The sequence below is a fragment of the Ambystoma mexicanum genome, chromosome 13 (assembly GCF_040938575.1).
Source record: "Ambystoma mexicanum isolate Mex_15411 chromosome 13, UKY_AmexF1_1, whole genome shotgun sequence".
NCBI lineage: Eukaryota > Metazoa > Chordata > Amphibia > Caudata > Ambystomatidae > Ambystoma > Ambystoma mexicanum.
This window is the reverse complement of record NC_090938.1, coordinates 482,129,518-482,153,490: the sequence shown is the minus strand read 5'-3', so window position 1 is coordinate 482,153,490 and position 23,973 is coordinate 482,129,518. Positions and strand designations below refer to the sequence as shown.

The 23,973-nt window shown below is 46.8% G+C and overlaps 1 protein-coding gene across 1 annotated transcript in view; it reads left to right on the top strand.

The window, feature by feature from the left end:
• The window catches only part of ACE (angiotensin I converting enzyme), a 342,068-nt gene that overhangs the window by 111,639 nt on the left and 206,456 nt on the right, over positions 1-23,973 (top strand). Inside the window, 1 exon segment of the mRNA XM_069634130.1 lies at positions 12,032-12,125. Coding sequence (XP_069490231.1) covers positions 12,032-12,125 — 94 coding nt within the window.

Here is a 23,973-nt window from a genome sequence, read left to right as displayed (position 1 = left end):
CACTTGTGGCAGGTCATGTCAGCTGGAGGAATGGATCCCCAGAATGCCATGCTTGTGGCATCTGAAAGCTTCTCTAAATGGAGGGTTATAGTCTTTGCAATGCTTTCATGGTGTTTATGCTGGGGCCCTCTCTGCCCAGCTCCTCCCCACCAATCACCTCACACACCACACACGGCTCCAGGTGTTACGTGTGAACATATATGAGGGGCTGGACTCTGCACACGTGGCAGAACCTCTATTCGGGTGAGGTTCTCTGTGGACCAACATAAAGTACCATCCCCCCCCTGCATCTTTCTCTCTCTGCCAGTCTGTTATTTTTCTCCAGACTCTCTTTTGCGCTCCTCCTTTCTCTTGTCGCCTTTCATATTCTGCCTCTTTGTTACTGCCTCTCTCGGATATCTCTCCAGTGCAGGGGTGTCGCTAGGTTCTGGAAAAGATCAGGGGCTAAGCTAATGTCGGGACTGGCGGGATTCGGGGCTAGCTATATCCTTTTGGTTGTATAGTCCCTGAGCTTCTATCTGGGGCTACAACCAAAGACCCCGGGCTATAGCCCCCTGAGCAACCTCCCCACCCTCCAGCAACGCCTCTGCTGCAGTCCCTGCCTCCCTGTCCCTTTCTCTCCATCAGCCTACCCCTCCCCCCATTCTCCTCTCTCTCTCGTATATTTATTGAGCTCGTCCCCTGTGCCTTGTCTCTCATTATTCTGCCTCTCTGTCGCGGCTCCTCTACCGTACCTCTCTAGTCCATGCCTCACTGTCTCTTTCCCTCCATCTCTCGACCTCCCCATCCTCTAAACGTCTCTTTCTCTCGCTCCCTGTCCGTCTTCTTGACCAGTCTGTCGCTCTATCCCGTGCACCTAACGCCTCTCTCGCTCGTCTCTGAAAGTCTCTCCACCCCTCATTCTCCCTCCTTCGCTCGTTGGTGTAGCGCATTTCTAAATTCAGGCCGCCTGCTCCCTGGCAGAGGAGTCCAGGCTCGACGTTGCGGCACACGGAGGCCTGTGGGGCCGATTCTAAAATGTCAGACCACTTAAAAGCCCTTCAGGCCCGAACGGGGCGGGAAATTAAGCATCAAATGGCGGCTCTCTCCAGGGCCCTGGAACTGCTTCATGTTCCACTCCTTCAAAAGTGTAGAGAAAAGCTCAGACTAGAAAATCAACACACCTGGCTGTGACCCTCACATCATATGACAGACTAGAATGCCACCAGCAGCCATGTTATCAGCACTTCCCTGGGCAGGATGGCGTGAAACCAGCAGCCCTGTGATCCCCGCATCCACATGCAGATGGTGTTGCCACCAGCAACCCTGTGGTCCCCGCATCCACATGCAGACTGTGTTGCCACCAGCAGCCCTGTGATCCCCGCATCCACGTGCAGACTGTGTTGCCACCAGCAGCCCTGTGATCCATGCATCCACGAGCAGACTGTGTTGACAGAAAGCATCCCCGTGATCCCTGCATCCACGAGCAGACTGTGTTGCCACCAGCAACCCTGTGATCCCTGCATCCAAGCAGACTGTGTTGCCACCAGCATCCATGTGATCCCCGCATCCACGTGCAGACTGTGTAGCCACTAGCAGCCCTGTGATCCCCACATCCACGTGCAGACTGTGTAGCCACTAGCAGCCCTGTGATCCTCGCATTCATGAGCAGATTGTGTTGCCACCAGTATCCGGTGATCGCCACATCCACAAGTAAACTGGGATTCCACCAGCTGCCCTGTGATCCCCACATCCACAAGCAAACTGGGATTCCACCAGCTGCCCTGTTACCCCCACATCCACGAGCAGACTGGGATGCCACCAGAAGCCCCATGATCCCCACATTCACGAGCAGACTGTGTTGCCACCAGCAGCCCCGTGATCCCCACATCCACGAGCAGAGTGGGGTGCCAGCAGCAGCCCTGTGATCCCCACATACACGAGCAGACTCTGTTGCCACCAGCAGCCCTGTGATCCCCGTATCCACATGCAGATTGTGTTGCCACCAGTACCCGGTGATCGCCACATCCACAAGCAAACTGGGATTCCACCAGCAGCCCTGTGATCCCCACATACACGAGCAGACTCTGTTGCCACCAGCAGCCCTGTGATCCCCACATCCACATGCAGACTGTGTTGCCACCAGCAGCCCTGTGATCCCCACATCCACGAGCAGACTCTGTTGCCACCAGCAGCCCTGTGATCCCCACATCCACGTGCAGACTGTGTTGCCACCAGCATCCCTGTGATCCCCGTATCCACATGCAGACTGTGTTGCCACCAGCAGCCCTGTGATCCCCACATCCACGTGCAGACTGTGTAGCCACTAGCAGCCCTGTGATCCTCGCATATCATGAGCAGATTGTGTTGCCACCAGTACCCGGTGATCGCCACATCCACAAGTAAACTGGGATTCCACCAGCTGCCCTGTTAGCCCCACATCCACAAGCAAACTGGGATTCCACCAGCTGCCCTGTTAGCCCCACATCCACAAGTAAACTGGGATTCCATCAGCTGCCCTGTTAGCCCCACATCCACAAGCAAACTGGGATTCCACCAGCTGCCCTGTTAGCCCCACATCCACAACCAAACTGGGATTCCACCAGCTGCCCTGTTAGCCCCACATCCACAAGCAAACTGGGATTCCACCAGCTGCTCTGTGATCCCCACATCCATGAGCAGACTGGGAAGCCACCAGCTGCCCTTTGATCCCCACATCCTTGAGCAGACTGTTTTGCCACCAGCAGTCCTGTGATCCCCACATCCACAAGCAGACTGTGTTGCCACCAGCAGCCCTGTGATCCCCACATACACAAGCAGACTATGTTGCCACCAGCAGCCCTGTGATCCCCACATCCATGGGCAGCCTGGGCTGCCACCGGCAGTCCTGTGATCCCCATTTCCACAAGCAGACTCTGTTGCACCCCGCATCCCTGTGATCCCCACATCCACAATTAGACTCTGTTTCCACCAGCAGCCCTGTGATCCCCGCATCCACGTGCAGACTGTGTTGCCACCAGCAGCCCTTTGATCCCAGCATCCACGTGCAGTGTGTTTGTATTTGTATTTATTGTTTTTAAATAGCGCTTTAATCCAAATGTTGCCACCAGAAGCCCTGTGATCCCCGCATCCACGTGCAGACTCTGTTGCTACCAGCAGCCCGTTGACCTCCACATGCACAGGGAGAATGGGAGACCACCAGCTGCCCTGTGATCCTTAAGCCCAGGAGCAGACTAGGATGCCACCAGCAGCCTACACAGTGTGAGGTTGGAGGCCGGTTCTGAAGCTCTTTGAGCATTCCCCTCCACATGGCACTGTGAACACCCTGCCCTAAGAAACACCAAAACAGCAAAAAAAGACTTATATACGCAGGGAATAGAATAATGCCCTCTCTCTAACACTTCGCTCTGAATTAGAAAATGTAAAATGGCATTTTCACATGATGCTTGCTACCCTGCTTCACAGCACCAGTGTTCATATTTGCCATATTAATATTTAAACACTATCAAAAATAAAACTGTAAAACACCGAGTTGGTCCTTGTGGGTCTTAAACACATGACCTGCCTCGTGGGTGTGGATCTCTGAAGAACGCACCATACCAGCAGCGGCTGGTGAGCTTTTTAATTGGAGGGGCGTAAACACTTCCCATCAATATGTGGAAGCGACCAAACCGAGCGAGAGGGACAGGGTCAGGGGCTTGACCCCCACCAGGGGAGTACAGAGACCCATCCCGGACTGTGGCAGGAGGTCCACCAGAGTTTTTACCAGAGCCAGTACTGACCCAGAGCTGGGCGAGGGAGTAGGAAGGGCTCCAGTCGCTGCCCCGCTGTATGTGCCATGTTGAATGAATATGGTCTGTCAATCAAATATGCAAATTGATATTTCCCATTTGTGAAAGGTACAGTGAGCTAAGGTGTGGCTGCAGACTCTCGAGTGGGTACCTTCCCAAAGAACAGGTCAGTTCATGCACTTGCGCGATCTGAATGACACCTGGCCTAGTAGGATCGTTGTTCTGTCTTCCCCCTGTTCCCCCTGCCTTGCCTCGTCGCGCCTCGAAACACTTGTGTATAGGCGCGTTATAAATACTATATCATATCATATCATATCAGTGGGCCGTGCTCGATCTCGCAGAGGGGCGCCTATGACTACATTTTAACTGTCAATCACGCCATAGCTTTCCACTGCATTGAGGGCCTGAGTACCTTTTGTCACACTTCGGAAATAGCAAGACCAACATCCCTTGCCTCTTCCAGGGACCACCATTAACCTGAAGAGAGAATCCGGCAGCCCTCGACAGTCTCAGAAGCACCAGCAATAACACAGACGCTCACCACGCTTACTCCAGTACACCTACTGCGGTGTGGGAAGAAGGCCGAGCAGATCAAGCAGTAGTATCCCAAAACGGAATTCAGAAGAAGGGGGGCAGGGTCACAGGGGCTTATCAAGACTTACAGTGAGAAAGCCGATCCCAGGACAGTCGTGGATTGGCCCATTGTTTGGAGCAAGCCCAATCAAGTTGATGGGGGAGGATTGGTCCAGGGAGGGGTATTAAAGACCAGCCCACAAAGAGCAGAGTGAGGGGTGTTTGAGTGAGGTCAGGAGGAGAGGAGGTGGACCGAGAGACCAGGTGGAGAAAGGAAAGTGAAGCAGAGCGTGGAGGAAATTGTGGCAGAGGTTATTGCAGGTGAGGTGTTCTAGTGAGAGAGAGTGGTACGAGATAATGAGAGTGAGGTTGTGAGTGAATGAGTGTTTGGTGGGTTGAGTTAAGGGACTAGGTGTATAGAGAGAGGGGTGAGTGAGAGGAGAGAGTGTGAGAGTGAAAAGAGTGGGGAGAGGAGAAAGGGGAGAGAGGGAGAGAAGAGGGGTAGTGTGAGAGGAGAGTAGAGGAAAGAGATGAGTGGAGGGAGTAGAGTGAAGAGAGGACAGAGAAATGAGGAGATAGATAGGAAACAGGAGAACATCTGGAGAAGGGATAATAGAGGGGCAAGGGCAGGAAAGAGGAACGTGTGAGAACATCAGAGGGACAGATGAGAAGAGCAGATGGAGATAGGAGAAGGAGGAGTAGAAAGTGGTGAGAGACATTGGCAAGAGTAGAAGCACAGTGGAGAATAGGGATAGGAATAGGAAAATCAGGGAAAAGAACGGGAGACAACGATTGGAGAAAGGGAGGAACACAAATACTTGTTAAGGCACAATATTGGGAAAACACAACATTGAGCAATCTAGCTTAGGGGAGTGTTAGGATAGGGGAGCCCTTAGCGGAACCCCATAGGGAGCCAGATAGGTGAGCTATGGCCTTGAGGCCTCACTCTAGCTAGTCTTTAGATATTATGAGTTACCTATCACTAGTCACCATTATGGGATTTAGGGACGCTTGGGCTACGGAGGGGGGAAGTGCTGGGAAGACAAGAAAGGGGCACTCATTTGTGTGCTCGAGTACCCAACCGAAAAGGGTTACGGGAGGGTTCCCCAGAGAAGATGTTTTAAATAATGAGTTAAAATGATGCATGTTACAGCACCCTTTCTGTGAAGAAACGGGCAAAAACCACAAAGTTGACATTCGGTTTTGTAGGGTAAGACATGAAAACATTCATACGTTTCTAAGATCCAAAAGTCGCACAGGTGTATTTTCCAGTGAATTTTCATGAGCCCTTTGCCCGCTATATGCCAGAAATCGATCAGTGTAAAAAGCATTTTTATGCTGTCTGTGTTATTAATGCCCATGCTGGTTGCACCAATATCAGTATCCACAGATAAGAACATACTCCTGTATGCCCTTAATGTGAGTAAAAATGAATGTGACAGTAAGACAACATGTCCAGACTAGCTGCACCAACGAAGGCCAGCATGGCCACATACAAACACTCGTCATGCTGGCCTACATTGACAGAGCAAGTATGGACCTGTTTAAAACATGTCAAGAAAGCAAGAACGAAAGAAATAAAAAAAGAAAGGGAACAAGGGAAAAAGGATAAGGAAAGAAGAAAAGAGGAAGCGAGAGAAAAAGAAGGAAGATGCATGGCTAAAGAAGAAGGAAAGGGAAAATAAGGAAGAAGTAGGAAAAGAGGAAAACGTTCAAAAAGGGTCAAAGAGAAGACGGAAGAAATGAAGAAGGAAAGCAGAATGAAGGGAGAAGGAAAGAAAAAGAAGGAAGGTAAGAAGATGGGCACAAGAAAGAAGAAGGACATGGAAGAGAAGAAATACAAGGAATAGAATCCGAAAAGTAGGAAAGCAGGAAGGAAGAAGGAAGCAAGGAAGTGAGAAAGAAGAAGCAAAGAAGGACACCGAAAGATGGACCAAGGCAAGAAGAAGGAAGATGGAAGAAGGACGATGGACGAAGGAAAGAAGAAGAACAAAGGAAAGAAGACCAACAAAGGGAGTAAGGCAGGCAAAGAAAATATGAAAAACAAGCAATAGAATACAAAACAAGCAAAGAAAAAAGGAAAGAATTAAGGACAGAAGGAATAAACAAAGAAGAATGGAAGGCAGAAAGAATAAGGAATTTACGAACGTTACAGGGTAGAAGAAGGTAGAAGGAAGTAGGAAAATGAAGGAAGAAGTAGGAAACGGAGGAATGATGGAGAGGAACAGAAAAAGTAAGAATGATGGAAAGAACGTGAAGGAAACAGAGAAAAAGATGGAATGAAAGAAAAGAACACAATAAGAATGAAGGAAAGATGGATCGAATGAAGGAAAAACAGAGAGAAAGGAGGAAGGAGAAAGAGAGCATGAAGGAGAAGGAGAGAGTAAGGGGAAGGTAGGAATGTATTAAGCAGGGAAGACCATGGAAATATGCAATGAGAGGATAGAGACCGGAAGACAAAGTGAAGTAATGAAGGAGAAAGAGACATTGAAAGAAAGAAAGAAAAGTGGGAAAGAAATACAAGAAGAAAAGGGAAGTCAAACAGAAAGAAGGAAAGTAGGCAAACGGGGGCCAACATATTACTGCAAAACAGCTGCGTGAACACGTCCATTTTAGAATTGTATGACTGCACTTTGGAGTTAGGAAATGGCTCCTGTACTCACGTCTATTATTGCTACGTTGCATCATTGCCACCCCGTCATTATTGTGGCAAGCAGTAAGGATCAGTGTTCTCCAAGATGCCTGGCGAAATGACTTAAGTGATTTAAAATACAATATTTCATGACCCCCACACCCACCCCCCCCGGGCCCCCGACCAAGACCTCATATTTCTTCCTCGGTAGCCACAGATCCTCTCCTGTTCAAAGCCCTGATCTACAGAGTGCTTTAACCAAAGGCATACAGCAGATGTGTGTAGTCTGCACTCTTTCCCTAACCCTGCACAAGCATGGGTATGCTGCACTCTGGGAGTACCTTTACACTCATAGAGTAAGAAGGGAGGATGAGCTTCTCTGGGAAGCCTCCGCAATGGATCGCAGTGGGATTCTGGAGTACATCAATATTAATACAGTGGGTGTAAGTCCCAGGTTCCATCCCAGTGTCAGGGTCCAGCCTCTTGAAAACATGGGACTCTGCAGTGGCTGCCATTGATTATGTTGTGTTAGCAATGACCACTCGGGTGGTTGTTGAGGACTATGAACCTTCTGACCGGCTATTCAAGGACAAGGTGACTTTAATCCCTCCCTAGCACAGCCATATCACCAATCATGGCGCAGGACTCAATATGGAGTTCAAAGTAATCTATACAGCTTTTCCTTGTTCCCGATCTATAATTTGGTTGCGCGGCAATATCCATTGTTGCGCAACCAGCCTTCACACTGAAAACATATGGTTTTCCTCCAGATTTGTTTTTTTATGTAATCAACTGTCATCGTTGGGGGAGCGCTCCAGAAAAATCACCATTTAAAGCAAGGTCTGCTTCATAGGAATCTAACCTAAATTTTGCATTTTGGGGATCACTTACCATAACTGAATGTGGTCATGACTATTGCGAGCAGCCTTTCTCATGCATTGATTTAACAATTGGAGACTACCTGATATTGTCAACTTCTGGAGGATAAAATTGCAGGTTGTCCTCTGACACCGCAGACAGACCCCGTAGAACAGACAATCGGGCAGTGCGACTATCGCTTGAGCAACAGTTACTTATTTATGTTGCTCGTTTTCTTTCGCTCGAATTTTGCCATCAAAATGAAAATGTTGGTATTTGGGTCAGTCGATATTGGTGGAGGTGAGGTGCGGGGATGAAAGGGGCTAATAATGGACGGTTCGCCCCATATTCTGTGGTAAAAAACCTGAGCAAAAAACATCCGACAGTCATTAGCATTCTGCTTACTGCAGAACCATCATGATTGTACATTTTCATTGAGGAAATACTGGGACACTCTCAGACCCAGCTCCTTCCCATCCCAATAACAGCAATTGTGAGGCCATATTAAGCCTTCCATTCGCTTCTCTGGGGAGAACAACATTCCCCTTGGAGTGGGAGACTTCCAAAGAAACGCCTTCATTTTCCTTTTCCACCGCAGGACTTTGATGCAAAACTGAGGGTTGTCAGCAGCAATCCTTGAAAGGAGCCCATGACCTGGTTCTGTCTTGTGGTGCGGCTCCACAGAGGCCTCCCTGGATGTGGAAGTGGCCACGCTGTCCCTGGGGAGATTCAGGTTCCTACTGAGGATTGTCAGCAGCAATCATTGAAAGGAACCCATGACCTGGTTCTGTCTTGTGGTGCGGCTCCACAGAGGCCTCCCTGGATGTATAAGTGGTCACGTTGTCCGTCGTGAGATTCAGGCTCTTACTGAGGATTGTCAGCAGCAATCCTTGAAAGATGCCCACAGTCTGGTTGGTTCCATGTAATAATGTTGCCACAAAAATATCACCATGCAAAAATATCGCTGTCTTGTGGTGCGGAACCACAGAGGCCTCCCTGGATGTGGAAGTGGCCATGATGTCCCTGGGGAGATTCAGGTTCCTACTGAGGATTGTCAGCAGCAATCATTGAAAGGAACCCATGACCTGGTTCTGTCTTGTGATGCAGATCCACAGAGGCCCCCCTGGATGTATAAGTCGTCACGTTGTCCCTTGGGAGATTCAGGTTCCTACTGAGGATTGTCAGCGGCAATCCTTGAAAGATGCCCACAGTCTGGTTGGTTCCATGTAATAATGTTGCCACAAAAATATCACCATGCAAAAATATCGCTGTCTTGTGGTGCGGATCCACAGAGGCCTCCCTGGATGTGGAAGTGGCCATGATGTCCCTGGGGAGATTCAGGTTCCTACTGAGGATTGTCAGCAGCAATCCTTGAAAGATGGCCACAGTCTGGTTCTGTCTTGTGGTGCGGATCCACAGAGGCCTCCCTGGATGTGGAAGTGGCCACGATGTCCCTGGGGAGATTCAGGTTCCTACTGAGGATTGTCAGCAGCAATCCTTGAAAGGAACCCATGGCCTGGTTCTTTCTTGTGATGCGGATCCACAGAGGCCTCACACCTTTGCATGTACATGTATAAGCTTTTATAGAGCTCCCTGTCAATAGTGAGGACTGGGCAAAAAAATCAATCTGCATTTGGATGCCCGTTGTTAGCATCCTGGACAGCGGGTCCTGCTCTGCATGCCTGGTCTGGCCAGGCATCCAGAGCGGGAGCCGCTGCAGACCTCGTAATGTAGTGGCCCGGAATGAACGGTGCCGGTCCCTTACCGGCACCGTTCATTCCGCGGCCGCCAGCCTCGTAATGAGGCCCATTGTCTCAGTGCTGGTTGGGGGTTCTGAAGTACTGGTAGAGGCAGCTTGGATGGCTTTAGTGACTGTGGCGTAACAACAGTTACCGGTGCAGTTGGTTGCAGCTCGAGGGGCTCGACTGGCTCAAAAATGCCCTCTATGGCGGACGTTGGTAGATGCTTGTCGATGCACTTCTCCTAGCTTCTTCACTGGGCTTGTGTCGTCCTTTAAGGTGAATGGCCCAAAGCTGAGGAGAGTGTTGTAGGCAGCTGCCCTGTCCTTGGTTTCATTCAGAGACTCTCTGGCACTTCCCACCATGGAAGCTTGCTGCAGAGCCTAGCAGGGCAAGCTGTATGCTGGCTGGGTACCGGTTCTGGAGCTGCAGAGGGTCCTCTGGATTCAGTATCTCACTCTGTTACCTAGGAGATGTTTAGGGGAGGGATATTGCTTCCCTCTTGAAGGTCCTGGCCTTCCTTCACTGGTGGAAGATGTAAGGCAGACTGTATCTTCAGCGAGGTCCAATGCTGAGTTTGTCTTGTTACACCTTGCAAAGTCTTCAGATGATCTGCCAAAAGAGGGGCTCAGCCCTCTTTTAAAGCCATATGGGCCACAGTTATTTGTGTAGGCTAAGCCTACCTTAATAAACCAATCCTGGGTCCCCACCAACAAATTCCTCTATGCGTGAGTTCCTAACCAGAGTGCTTTGCAACAGAAACAATAAAGGGGTGAAAACATGTAATACTACGTCCCACCTATCTATCTGTCTTTTGTTGATCAAAGGGTCTCTGTGGTTCCTGTTCAAAGTGGCAGGTCTCCCTTGAAGCTGTGCAAGACCAAACTTTCTTTCTCCATCAAACAACATACACGTACCTTCTGAATGGGGTCTACCTGCGGGGATGACTAATGTGAACATGCAGTCCCAGACATGACATTTCCCTTTCAATTGATACTGAAGGTGGGAGCTGGCATTAGGTTGACACAGTGCATATGAAAAGGTGTTGGGGGTTTCCTGTCTCCTTTATTAGCCTCTGCAGCCAGGCCCCATGAGGCCCTGTTTGAATTAAACTCTGATTAGAATGCGAATACTGCCACTAGCTACAGGGCAACAAAAGGACAGGACGGGTCTATAGAGCCTTAGTTAGTTAATTAGGCTGGCCATGGCAGGGGAAGATTTGGCCCTCCTCCTTCTGAGAGGACATGGTGCACTCCTGGCTGTCATATCCCAATTACATATGTCAGGGGGGACTGCGCCTGTAGGCTGTGTCCACCCAGAGTACACAGGTCTATGCAAATGTTCTGTAGTGAGCATAGTAAAATGTGTGCAGATTAGCCCCACACATTTTCCAGAGATTGATCTACCATCATTCAATTTAATTTAAAATTTCAAAAAAAGCCTAGGCGAGTGCACATCCACTGTGTGGATGGTCGAATTGTTCACGCAAACAGCCTTCTTTGAAATGGGGTGGAATGGTAAATAACAACATAAAAGCGAGGTGCAATGCTTTCACTCCTTTGTTTACGCTGATGCCATATGTTGATGCAGTGGCAACGCAGTGGATGGGCATGGAGCGGGATGCACACAATCATATAGGCTATCCATTGCTTGGCTGTCAGCCAATCGAGAGACATTATTGAGAGGTGAGATGGTCTTCCTTCTTTTGAACCTCATGGCCACATGGATAGAATAATTTTGCCAAAACGGCAAGAAACCGTTCTCAGTCTCAGTGCAAAATGGTGTCCAAGCCTGCAGAGTTCAAGAATAAGCATCCTAACTGAAAGGGTGGTTTCCGTTCAATGCATATGTGTACAGTTCTGCAGGTGTGTAGTTAGACCAGGCCTGAGCACATTCAGAGCCTGCGATAGTCTGCACACTGTCCCCAGACCGGAATCCCTCACACTGGCTAGAACTGTATAGGTACTCTTTGGGGGGTGGGGCTGCCTTCTCACAGTGGGGCATCTTTGGAAGGAATCAAACAAAACATTCCTCAATCCTTGGATCTCGGGCCGGGAATACCACCTAGGCTGAATCTGAGCTTTCCCCAATTATCATGCTGATTCTGTACTTCAACTGTTTGGAAAAGAATGTTGTGCCCTGATGAAGCGCAGTGGGATAGCTGAAACACATATCGACTAATCCACATAGCATGAAACAAACATGCATTTACCAAATATGGTTTAAGAAGGAACCAATAACCACTGATTATATGCAAAGATTTCAAATTGGGATGGATTTATTTTATGTGGGATTGCATGAATTGGTTCTGCCAAACTCGTAATCAGTCTTAAGTGATTGTTTCCACCAATAGCAACGGTCCCATGTTTATGTCCTGAATTTATTTATTTGGAAGTGATATTCAGCACAGACCGATGCCTGAGGATAACCGCTTACTTCGTCTTCTTTCCCTTCCGCAGTATAACACGATCCTGAGCGAGATGGACAGCATCTACTCCACCTCCAAGGTCTGCCCACCCAACCAGAGCACAGGCTGCTGGTCCCTGGACCCAGGTATGACACATCTGTGTTGTGTGTTATTAACAGGTGGACTACGGGACTGAGCGCACCTGCCACCGGGTAATGTCTAATCTAGAGGCTGACTGGTCCGCATGAGAAGCAGGAGATTAACCGACAGCCTGGTTCCTCTGAAGGGCCAATGGGACCAGGCAGGATCAGACTGGGGCATACAATTGCCTCAGGCACCAATGAAAAAGTGGCCCACAGCTGCACATAGCAATTCATTCCTTTTGTGACAGACCATTTCAATACTCAAGGGGGGAGTTTTTGGATAAAATGTGATGCAAATTGTAGATTTTAAAGACTATCCAGTAACACTAGTCAAAAATACTAGCCGCATGGTTAAGTAACTTAGCAAACTGGCCAAAAAAGTAGCCAACTTTGACAGCAAAAAGTGCTCTCAGCATTTTTCATTTTTGGTTCGGGCATTGTACTATAGGCCAGTCCGAGATTGGGAGCAGGGCAGGGTGAAGGGTATGCAGGCTTAGCCTGACATGTGATGGAATCTGTCCCACTTTTAGAGCTTTTCAGAGACGCTGACCGGTCTGGAAAGCTTCCCATGTGACTACTGGTCAATTGGACCCTGGCACTGGCTCCTTGGTACATGCGCTTCCTCACTGCGTGAAAACAATAGTTTACCAATTTAGTTAACCATTTGATGACCTCACGTTGGCAACACTCTACAATGCTCTTGTAAACATTTTCCAAACTGAGGGCCAGATTCTCAAAATGTTTTTGGGTGCAAGTATTGGCGTGGACACGTGCAGCCCCTTTCCCTTTGCCAGGAAAAGTTGTACCTACTTGACAAAGGGCACCTGAAGGTGTGCATTGCACGTGCACACATTCAGATGACCCTTTGCCGCCCTTTGTACAATTGCCAAATTAGGGGGCGTTTCTGTGCACTTTAAACTGCCTCTCAAAGGCACAAAAGGGATGCACTTTAAAACGCACAGAAAACGAACACATTCTCCTGTGTAGGGAGTGCGCAATCCATGCCAGCGTCATGGCTGACCCTTTCATGCATTTGCTTTCAAGTGCACCAGCGGCGTTGGGAACCACTGCTGTCCCACACACACTACCCGCCAGAGGCGCAGCCAGGGTAGGGCCTGAGCGGGCAAGGTCCACTCAAAATCTGTAAATGTCCCCTCAGCAGGCCCGTGTGGGCATTAACAGATGTTAATGTCACTGCAGTGGGACCAGCTACATTAGCTTCAGGCCCCACTAGTTAGACAATCCTAGCTATGACCCAGCTTCCTGCAAATGGGGATAGAATTTTCTTTCTTCTATTTTTAGCATTTCACAATGACAGGGTACTTTAAAGGGTATGTTTCTGTGAAATACACTCCCAGCACTCATGGGGGTGCTGGGAGTGTCAAGAGCACACTCGCAACACTAATATGTGCAAATGTGGAGGCCAGCCCATCATTTGTGCTGAAGCCCAACCTCCAGGAAATATGTGGGACATCTTTTAGGATAAGGTGGCCTCTGCATTTCCAAAAACATCTAAAAAAAAGTGCATTCTCTGCATTTATTTTTAATGTGTCCTATTTCATTATCATTATTATTACTATAAGGGTATTTATTTTGCGCTGACCTAGGTTTGGGAAGCAACAGAGAGCATTCAATCATAGGGGGAAGAACACTGTGAGGGAAACAGAGGAAGAAGGAGCGGCGAGCCATCAAGGGAGGGCGGGCAACTGGCAGCATGGGATCTACGAGCAACCAGGGTGAGAGACAGTAGGGAGCAGATCTCTGAGTCTCAGGTAGGGTGGGGAGTGCAGGGTGTGTGGACTTAGATGTTAGGTGTCCAGCGTATTGGAGCGTAGATAGAGAAGGCCTGTCTTCTGGTTCTTTCCATCCTGCACTGTCATAACTCAAGTCTGCACTTTTCCTTACTTCTGGTGGATCACAGGCCTCTGGAGATGCTGAGTTTCTCAGTGAGGTGGCTTGGTGACTTCAGGATGACAGCCTTGCAGATAATGCAACAGGATTTGAAGATGATACAGCCTTGCAGTGGGAGGCACTGCCGTTTGATGAGTTAAGGTGATGCTTGATTGTTTGTTTACTTATAATGCGCCAGAGCCCGCAGGCATCAGGGCGCAGAAGGTAGAAGAATTTGTTCAGTATCCAGGGTCAAGGAGTCATTTATTCGAAAAGCACTGTTTTCATTTGTTTCCTAAAAGTCGCAAGGTTTCTGTCTGCACATAGATCCTTCTGGAGGCTATTCCATAGTCGTGCTGCCTGCGCTTCAAATGACCTTCCCAAACCCTTCACCCGTTTGCTCTTTGGGATGACCAAAAGAATAGAGTCACTGGATCTTGTTACTCTCTTGGAACAGGAGACACTAATAGAATCCTTCAAATAGATTGGTGCAGTGCCATCGAAGCATTTATGTACTTCAGTGCAAACTTTAAAAAGAATCCTGGCATTTACCGACAGCCAGGGTAGGTTTTTACGATGCCTTGAAATGTGTTCTCTCCTGGGAATGTTTTTTATAATGAGCACAGCATAAATTTGCAAGATTTGCAGTTTGTGAACGCAGTCCTTACCTGCACCAACCAGTAAAGCCCAACAATAGTCTATGTGTGGTACAATCAAATCACAAACTACTGTAGTGCAGTGTGCCTCTGAGACAAAGGGTTTCACTCGCCTAAGTAGCCTCAGGTGATATTGTGCCTTACTTGTGATGTAATGTATTTGTGCATCTGCATTGAGAGAGGCTTCAAGCACGACTCCCAAGGTCTTGACCTTCGTGACAGTACATACTTGATGGTTTTGAATAAAAAAACCTGAATATTTGTCATTACGTTTTGAGAGTGCCTGAGCCAGGCCAAAAATGAATAGCTGTGTTTTAGCTACGTTAAGGCACATGCCATTGTTGGTCATCCATCTTTCAATGGTGCCATAAATCATCAAGATTTTGTGAGAGTCTTTTTGATGGTCTCCACTAATATTTATAATCAGCTGGGTGTCCTTAGCATAATTGGAAAAGCTAACTCCTAATGTATCTAGGAGATCGCATAACGGGTGGCAATATACATTAAAAAGGGCTTGTGACAGATATGATATGATATGATATGGTATTTGTAACGCGCCTATACACATGTGTTTCAGATGCCCTGTGGCACACCTTACTGTAGCCTCTCTGGTTTAGAGAGAGCTTCACCCCAGACAATTTATGACATTCTATTTTGCCAGAAAGATCCGATCCAGAGAGCTTCCTCATCAGATCAACCAGCAAGATTCTTGAACCGGTCTCTAACTCTTCCATTGTCAACAAGGTCGACGGCTGCTGAGAGATCTAACAACATCAGCAGGTTGACCTTGCTGTTGTCCATCATTTTGAGCATTTCCCTCTGTGAGACCAGCAGGGCACTTTCTGTGCCATGATGTGACCTGAACCCAGACTGTCTGGGGTGGAACACTTGAGAATTCTCCAGGTGCTCTTGTAACTGAAGGGTAGCGACTTTATCGACCACCTTCATTAGAAACAGCACATTGGTAATGGGTCTGTAATTAGTATAGAGGTTATGGTCCAGCCCTGGCTTTTTTAGTAGCGGAGTCACCACCTCGTTTTTTAGAGAATCAGTCATACAACTATCCCTGAAGGTCATGTTCATAAAGCGGACCAAAAAAAGGGTGGAAGATACTAAGGTTTTCCAATATTATTTTGGAAAGGAGAATCTCTCCCTCACAGGTCCTAGGCTTCATTTTGCTTAATGCTTTGGCCAGAAACTCATCATAAATCTTTTGAAAGGTGAGGATGTGATTACATTCATATTTGACCTCATTACTATTTTCCACAGGAGATTCAAACATACGATTGGTAAGGCTTTCCTGAATGTGGACATGAGCGGCAGTAATCCTATCTGTGAATGCCTCCTGCACTGCTTCACAATTCTGTTTGGGGAGATTTGGTGAAGTGTTGATTTAGGTTTTTCTGAATCTTTGAGGATGTCTTATAGCTTCCTGGAGTATTATTTAGAGGCTAATATCTGTGACTCAAAAAAGGATTTCTTCGCGGACAAAATTTCTTCATGATATAGTTTGTTCAGGGTCTTCCACACCTCCCTGTGTTCCTGCGTCTGGTCTTTTTTGCTCAATTCTCTCTGCTTTCCTCTTTTCTTGTGTACGGGCGGACAGAACTGGCGATAGTATTTCTTATTATTGGTCTTTTCTCTGATGAGCTTACTTTTTACAGGCGCTATGTTATCCAAATATTTTGCTAGCACCTTTTCAAATTCAACCACCAAGAAGAGAGATAAGTCGTCATTTGCAGTGGAGTTCATGAGTTCTGTGAGACACTGCTCCAGATCAACACTATTCTCTCTGTTGAAATTTCTACTCACCACCCTTTTTATAGGATTGTTTTTCTGAACTAATGGAAACGGAAGAGTCATGGTAAAGTTCAACAAAAAATGATCGGACCAGATACAAAGATGCACACAAATCGGGCTGAGCATCACGTTCCTTGTTACATCCCAGACAATAACATGACCTAATTTATGGGTTGGTTCCCTGCTGTGTATAGTAAAATCATTAGCTCTAAAAAGCTTTTCTAGGTGGAGCGCTTCAGTGTCTTGAGTGCTGTTAAGCCACCTATTGAAGTCCCCCAGTACCAGCGTGGAGTTGTTCGGTTTGTATAAGGAGGCCAGAATACCTGCAATCTCCTCATGAATGAGGGGTGTGTCTGAAGGTGGACGGTATAGAAGTACAATATTCACACATTTATTAGGAGTGGATGTAATCTTCAAAAGAATAATCTCACAACCTGAACAGGTTATGGGTACTTGAAAAAATGTCAATCCTTCTCGTACCGTGCATCTCAATTCCCCCCCTCCCATTGTCCCTGTTTTTGCCCAAAAAGCATAGCCAGCGGGTATCATCAAGTGAATGCTGGGGCCACTGTAATGCTGTAGCCACATTTCGCTGAGGCACATAATATCGATCTCATGTTCTAATATGAAATCCCTGACATCTGTAGCATGTCTATCCAGAGACCTAGTGTTCAGTAATGCTGTTTTAACGTATGTATGATTGGCTTCTATGGCCTTAAGAGCATCAGACTTTGTATTTTGCTCAAGGGGCATGGTATCCTTGTAAGCCAATATGTTTAGGTAGTGAGTACACCTGCTGTTAATGACAAGCTGGTAACAAACATTAGTAAAAGCTGTCAGCACCGGCACATCGAGGGCAGACTTGCTAGTCCCTGATGCGCATGCGCTGATGCGCATGCGCTGATGCACCAGAGGATATGCTAAGTAGGCGCGCAAACTACAGGACTACTGGGTAATGTAGGTTAAAGTGCGTAAACGAGCAGGGATCGGCTGTGTCTCCAGAGGTAAAGAACCCCTGTTACATGCAGAGGGTCACAGAGGAACAAAATACAGTATGTAATACAGCTAAAAAGCTTATTAAATCAATGCAGTTTAATTTAATAAAATTCACTAAATCTGCAAATTCGATTCTAGCTAAAGTGGACTTCCTGCTCTGGATAAAACAACTGATATAAGAGTAAAAGCAGAGTAAAACAGAATAAATTACATGATATACGAGGCAAGGATGTGGTCGAATTCGCAAAATCCTTTAGTGAGTCTTGCAGCAGCATGCAGGACACATCACGGAGGAGCCAGGGTAGTCACCGGAAGGCCATCCAAAAGGACATTGCCACCATACAGGTGGGAGAGGACCAAGGATTGGACAGTGGATTTGAAGGTGTTTACTGGGATGAAGGACTTGATTTTCCATAAAAGAGAAAGTTGTACCTTTTGGGTCTTTTTTGTCTTCCTTGCTATGTGCTATTTGTATGTGAGGTGTCTGTTGATGTTGAGCCCAATGGACCTGGCACAGGTGGCCATCTGGGGTGTACATCTCTCGAGGTTCAAATCAGAGAGCCAGGTCTAGATATCAGGGTGTTCAGTGTTGTTGGTCAGCAGTATACATTCAGTCTTGGAGGGGTTGAGCTTCAGGAAAGCACTGTACATCCAGGACTGGATCAATGTGAGGCAGTCCTCAGCCTGTGGATGTCTTTGATGGGCGATATCTTGAGGTAAATCTATGTGTCATCTGCGTATTTGTGAATGTGGATATTGTGTTGAGAGAGGAGTGTACAGAGCAGTTTCATGTGAAGGTTGAAGATCACAGGGGACAGGATGAATCCTTGCGGGACTCCACAGTAGATGGGTAGAGTTGATGATCTGGAAGAATCCATTTGTATGAACTGTTGCCAATTTACAAGGTAGGATTTGAATCAGCTGAGGACGATCTCGCTGATCCCCATGCAGCGATGTAGACTGTCAGTGCGTGTTTGGTGGTCAATTGTGTCAAATGCTGCTGAGAGGTCAAGGATAACTAGGAGGCAAGGATGGCCATCATTGAGGATTTTAAGGTCATTGTCAATCACCTTAATGACAGCCATTTCTGTGCTGCATCTGGGTCTGAAGTCAGATTGTTAGGACTGAAGGAGGTTATTGGCTTCAATGTTTTGGAGGAGTTGTGTGGATACTGCTTTCTCAAGGATTTTACCTAGGAAGAGAAAATGGGTAATGGAGCAGTAGTTGCTGAGACTGTGAGGGACAAGTGTTGGTTTCTTAAAAAGTGGGAGGATTTGTCAGTCTTGAGAGTGGAGGGGAAGGTGCCTTGAGTTAGGGAGCTGTTGATGATTGTCAGGTAATGGGGGAGTGCTTCAGTCGGCAGGGTCTTGAGTATGGATGAAGAGAGGATGTTGTCCGTATACGATGTGGCCTTAAGGGATGCTAAGGTGACAGCGAGGTCTTCCATAGTTAGTGTCTTGAAAGTTATCCAGGTAGTTGTGGTTTTGCTGTCAGTTGTAGAGTTGGTGTCTATGTGTTGCGGATCATGTTGATTTTGGTGATCAAGAAAGAGTTGATGGTAGTGGCTTTTTTGATATTTTGATGGAGTGTGTTATGGGTGGGTCAGGCAGAGGGTTAATGCAGTACTTGATGGCTTTGAAGGGGGGTATGCTTTCATTGTTGGACTTGGCTATGGTGTTTTGGTACTAGTTGGCTTTGGCAGTGTTGATCACCTGTGTGTAGCAGGAAGTTCCTTCAGCAGGATGAGGTTGGATGCACTGCAGGATTTTCACAAATGTTTTTGTGTTTTCTGATGGTTTGTTTGTTGAGGTTGAGTTCTTGAGTGTACCAGGGTGCCAAAGGTTTAGTCTTGAGGGTGCACTGTTTCACTGGGGCATGGTGGTTGATGTTGTTTGTGAGGGTGGTGTTGAGTTCTTCGAGAAGCGAGTTGCAGTCCTGGTTCATCAGAGGTACATCAGCCCATGTGAGGTGTCGTTTGGTGAGGTTTCCTGTGAGAGCCTCCACTGGGAAGTTCTTGAAGGATCTGAAGACTTGATTGCATGGTTTGCAATGGGTTTGCTTGAGAGGTGTGATGTGGCTAATCTTAAAGGGAATTGCCAGATGGTCTGACCGGTCAAGTGGAATAGGAGAGCTGTGATCAAGGGTGGGCCAGGTCCATTGGGCTCAACATCAACAGACACCTCACATTCAAACAGCACATAGCAAGGAAGACAAAAAAGACCCATATTACCTTTCCTGGGAGTTTGTTCTTTTGTGTGCTGTGTGAGGTTCAGTGTGTCGAGTAGGCAGTGGAGACTTTTCTTCATTGATTTGTTTGCTAGGTTGCCAGGGATGTTGAAGTAACTGAGGAAAATGTTGATATGCATGAGTGAACAAGTCTGTGAAGTCTTCGATGAAGGAGGTGTTGGGCTTGGGTGGTCTGTAGATGAGATGAAAAGTGGCGGTGTCTGTTGGGGAGAGTGGGACGTGGCAGGATAGGTTTTGAAAGAGCCAATGGTGGCGACATCCAGTTGGGTGCATGGCCATGAAGCCTTGTGAATGAGGTCGAGGCCTCCGCCGATCTTATTTGGACGATCTTGTTGTAGAATTCTGTAGCTGTTGGGGGTGAGGACATCTAGTATGTGGGTGGAGGTGGATGTCATCCAGGTCTCATTAATGAACATGGCATCCAAGTCATGTGTGGTGCTGAGGACGATGATGTCAGCTGCATGGTGACTGCTGAGCGGACATTGGCGAGCATCAATTTTCATGTAACTGTGGATGATAGAGTTGTGATGGGGTGTATGGTGACATGGGCGGGGTTGCTGCGATGCAGTGCCCATGGTGTTGCTGGTGAGCGGCGTGGTTGGAAATGAGTGGTGAAGCACTTAATCAAGGGAGCTCAGCTGATGTTAAGAGAGGCAAAACTTCTGGTCCTTGGTCCTCCCGGTCCGAACAGGTCTAAACAAGAATTGGCCTTTGTTTGTCTGCCCTTCACTTCGGAAACCTAGGAGAGAGATGCCCTTGATCTAAGAGTTAAGAACAGAAAGGATGACGCAGGGCTAAGAAGGTGGGAGGGGTTAGATCAGGAGACCTAGGAGACCTAGATCCACAGCACCTGATGTGATTGAAAGGTAGGCGGGGCTTAAGTCATGTGACCTATATCCAGGTCCTATTTGTCTAAGAATTGGGCACTTAATTATTACTTAGGGTTGGAACCAAATTTGGAGGAGTGTACATGATTTTTCCAAATTTTTTCAAAAATGTTAACCAGGTACAAAATATTGTGTATTGCATGTTTGGGAACCATATCAGAAGCATCATTTGAAAGGTTTGTAAATATTTGCATACAATTAAAGCATTATTTACAACAGTTTTCAACAATTATCAAAACCTTTTTGAAAACGTGATGTTTGCTTGGTATTCATGTAATAGTATGAGGGGTATGTTTTCGTTAAGGTGAATGTTTACAACCATGCAAAATCGTGTGCTTACAGTGTTTTGCATGCATGTAAACTACATCGAAAGTATTATTTGAAAGGTCTGTAAATGTCTTGAACACTCTAAAAGTAATCTTAACAACAGTTTACCATGAGGTTGCAAACCTTTTAAAATTGCAATGTTCACTTGGGGTTTATGCAACATTTCCATGCATATACTTTCCTTTACTCGGCATGCAAAGTTCATATCTGCTTCTTTCTTTAAAGTTCAGATTCCACTTTGAAACCATACATGTGTTGTGGTTTACAAGCGTTCAAAAAGTAGTCAATGGCACGTTACAAAAGATTTGCAATTGCATTCTGTCCTGTTGCAAAGGCGAGGCTATGCAACCGTTTGCACATTTGGGGAGATGAGATGATAAACTAACATTGTTTTGATTGGTCGTTGCACGTGAACATTTGCATACACACAGATTCTGCCCGAACCTTGACTTTGGGGCAAATTCCCTCAATCCAGGGGCGTGTGAGGGATTTGGGGAGTGCATGGATTGCCATGAAAACTATTTGTTATTGATGACATTTATTTTAAGTTTACTCACTGTATGTTTGAGGACATGTGGCTTTAATTACCTTTATAGTTTCCCTTGTTCATAACATGGCATTTACTTTAGAATTGCAACACTTTGTAAGGCGCATCATGTTCTGTCACATCTACTTCGACTAATGTTTTCTCTAGTTTAATATCAGGTTTAAAATAAACCTTATAGGCAAATGCATCCCATAATTATGTGATCAGTAATTGACAAGAATACATATATTAGGATAAAGTCATTAAATCATTTAGAATTTTATTGAAAATAGAAGTACTTTTCCTGCTAGTCTCATGCTGCCAGTCCACGTGTTAATACTTTACTGGGTCTAAAATAATCTATATAATAGCACATATATTACTAGTTTGTCACTTATAAAAACAGGCTACAAAGTGCAGTAACTTATACGAACAAATTGTAAAGTGGAATAGATAACACCTACTAGAAATAAGACAGCAAAATTGCAAGGCGTACAAGTGCAACGACTGATAACAGCAAAGTGCAATAGCCAGCTCATAGCAGTCAACCCCAACACTTCAGCACAGGTAAATAAGTATTGATTTTACCACCGAAAACAGCAGTGGCCTAGATTATCATATTCCTCAAGTATTCTAAATGAAAAATATCTGCACACATCCTCCAGCTTTCCTTCCACTGCATTCCTGAGCATCTCCCTTATCCCTCATCCGCATCCCAAATATCTACCCGCCTTTGCTCCTCCCTACCACTACTGAATGTTCTATCACACTCCTCCTTTGCCTCTCTGACAGGCGAAAAGCTATGGCGGAAGGTGCTATACAGATGCAAGATAACATGACAACAATCCCACGTCAGCTCACTTCCCCCTTTCTGAAGACAAAGAGCATATCAGCCAAAATGCATGAGCCGTTAACTAGCCCCCCATGCCCCCCTCTCCCTGAGCAAATACTCATAAGGCAGATTGGGCGCGTAGAGAGCATCTGCCTCATTAGAAGCATCTTCCAGGCCAAATGCATATGTTTTGGGGGTTCACCAATTGCACCGCACAGACGATAGAGTCTATCCTCGGCTGGGGCCTCCCTCTGTAAAAGCCTTCCGGCCACTCTGACACTTGAGGAGAACCATCTCCGGTTCCGGAAGCACCTCAAGACCTTCCTCTTTGCTTCTGCCTTCTCTCTTCTTCTCCGCTGCTGAACTATCTGCTTTGGCTCCGTCCACCTGACTACCCTCTGATTTCGGGCCCAGGTCCCTACCCACCCAGACACACATCCGCACTGCCTCCTGGCAGCCCTTGCACTTGGGTCTGTATCTGTAACCCTACAGTCCCCTTAGCTGCACTTACCAGACACCCCTTATCTGCACCTTATGCCTTGCACTTGCTATCTTGCTGGCTGCACTTCCAGTTGTTTTTATCCAGTGCTCAGCACTTTCCACCTCTCCCCTCCCCCTTGCACTTTCTGTCTTCTCTCTGCCCTGCACTTGCACGTTCTCAAGTCACTGGGCCTAGTAAGATCGTTGTCTTGTCCTCCCTTGTTCCCATCCCTTGCCTCGTCGTGCTCTGAAACACGTGTGTATGAGCGTGATACAAATAAAATATCATATCATATCATTTCATATCCTCCTTAAGCTTTCCTACCAGCTTGCCCTCCCCCTCCAGAAGAACAACAACCCCATTCTAAACTCCAAAAATGCGTTCTAGCTCAAAATGATAGAAGTTCCAATAAATACTGGCATGGCCCCTCTCCCCAACATTCTCCTGGGCATTCCTAAAACAGACTAATGGATTTAGCTTGTAACCCATTGCACTCATCACTCCGCACTTCCTCTGATCTCTGCTCTCAGTATTCTTATAAAGATTTCTAATACCATTATCCTTATCCTCAGTTAATGGGATCTTCTATGATTTTGCGCGACATCTGCAGGTGGTGAAACATACCATGCCCGCTTACCACCGTCAGCTTGTGAAGGGTTGATACAGGGACTCTTGGACGTAACCAACCCCGGAAGATGACAGAGAATTAAATCATTTTAAATTAAGTCATTATTTTAGACCAAATGGAATTTTGGTCCAACTTTGACCGTATTCTCTCTATTCACCATGAACTATGAAATCTAGTACCTTTCCCTAAATATAGCATGAAATTGATTACAAAAGTCCCATTTGGTGACAATGACTTAAGAGCATGCTGATACATAAGCATGGAAAGAGACGGAGGTGCAGAACGGGTCCCAAAATCAGGGAGCCGGCCGAGTCGGGCCGGGCGCATCTCGGCAAGATAAGCAACCTCGAACTGTACGGGCAACTTGCCAGTCCCTTCTGTTTTCTCTGTGCAGTCAGAATTCTCAGGACTCCCGCTTCCCGTCCACGCAGTGACTGGCTCATCAGAGAACATAACCTCTCTTTATTGCTAGAATGATTCTCATACTGTGTTTCATACAATTATACAGCCATTGCCATTTGTGGGTATATTCAGTTAATTTGCCAATACTCCTTCTGGCCAACCAGCAACAATTACATATT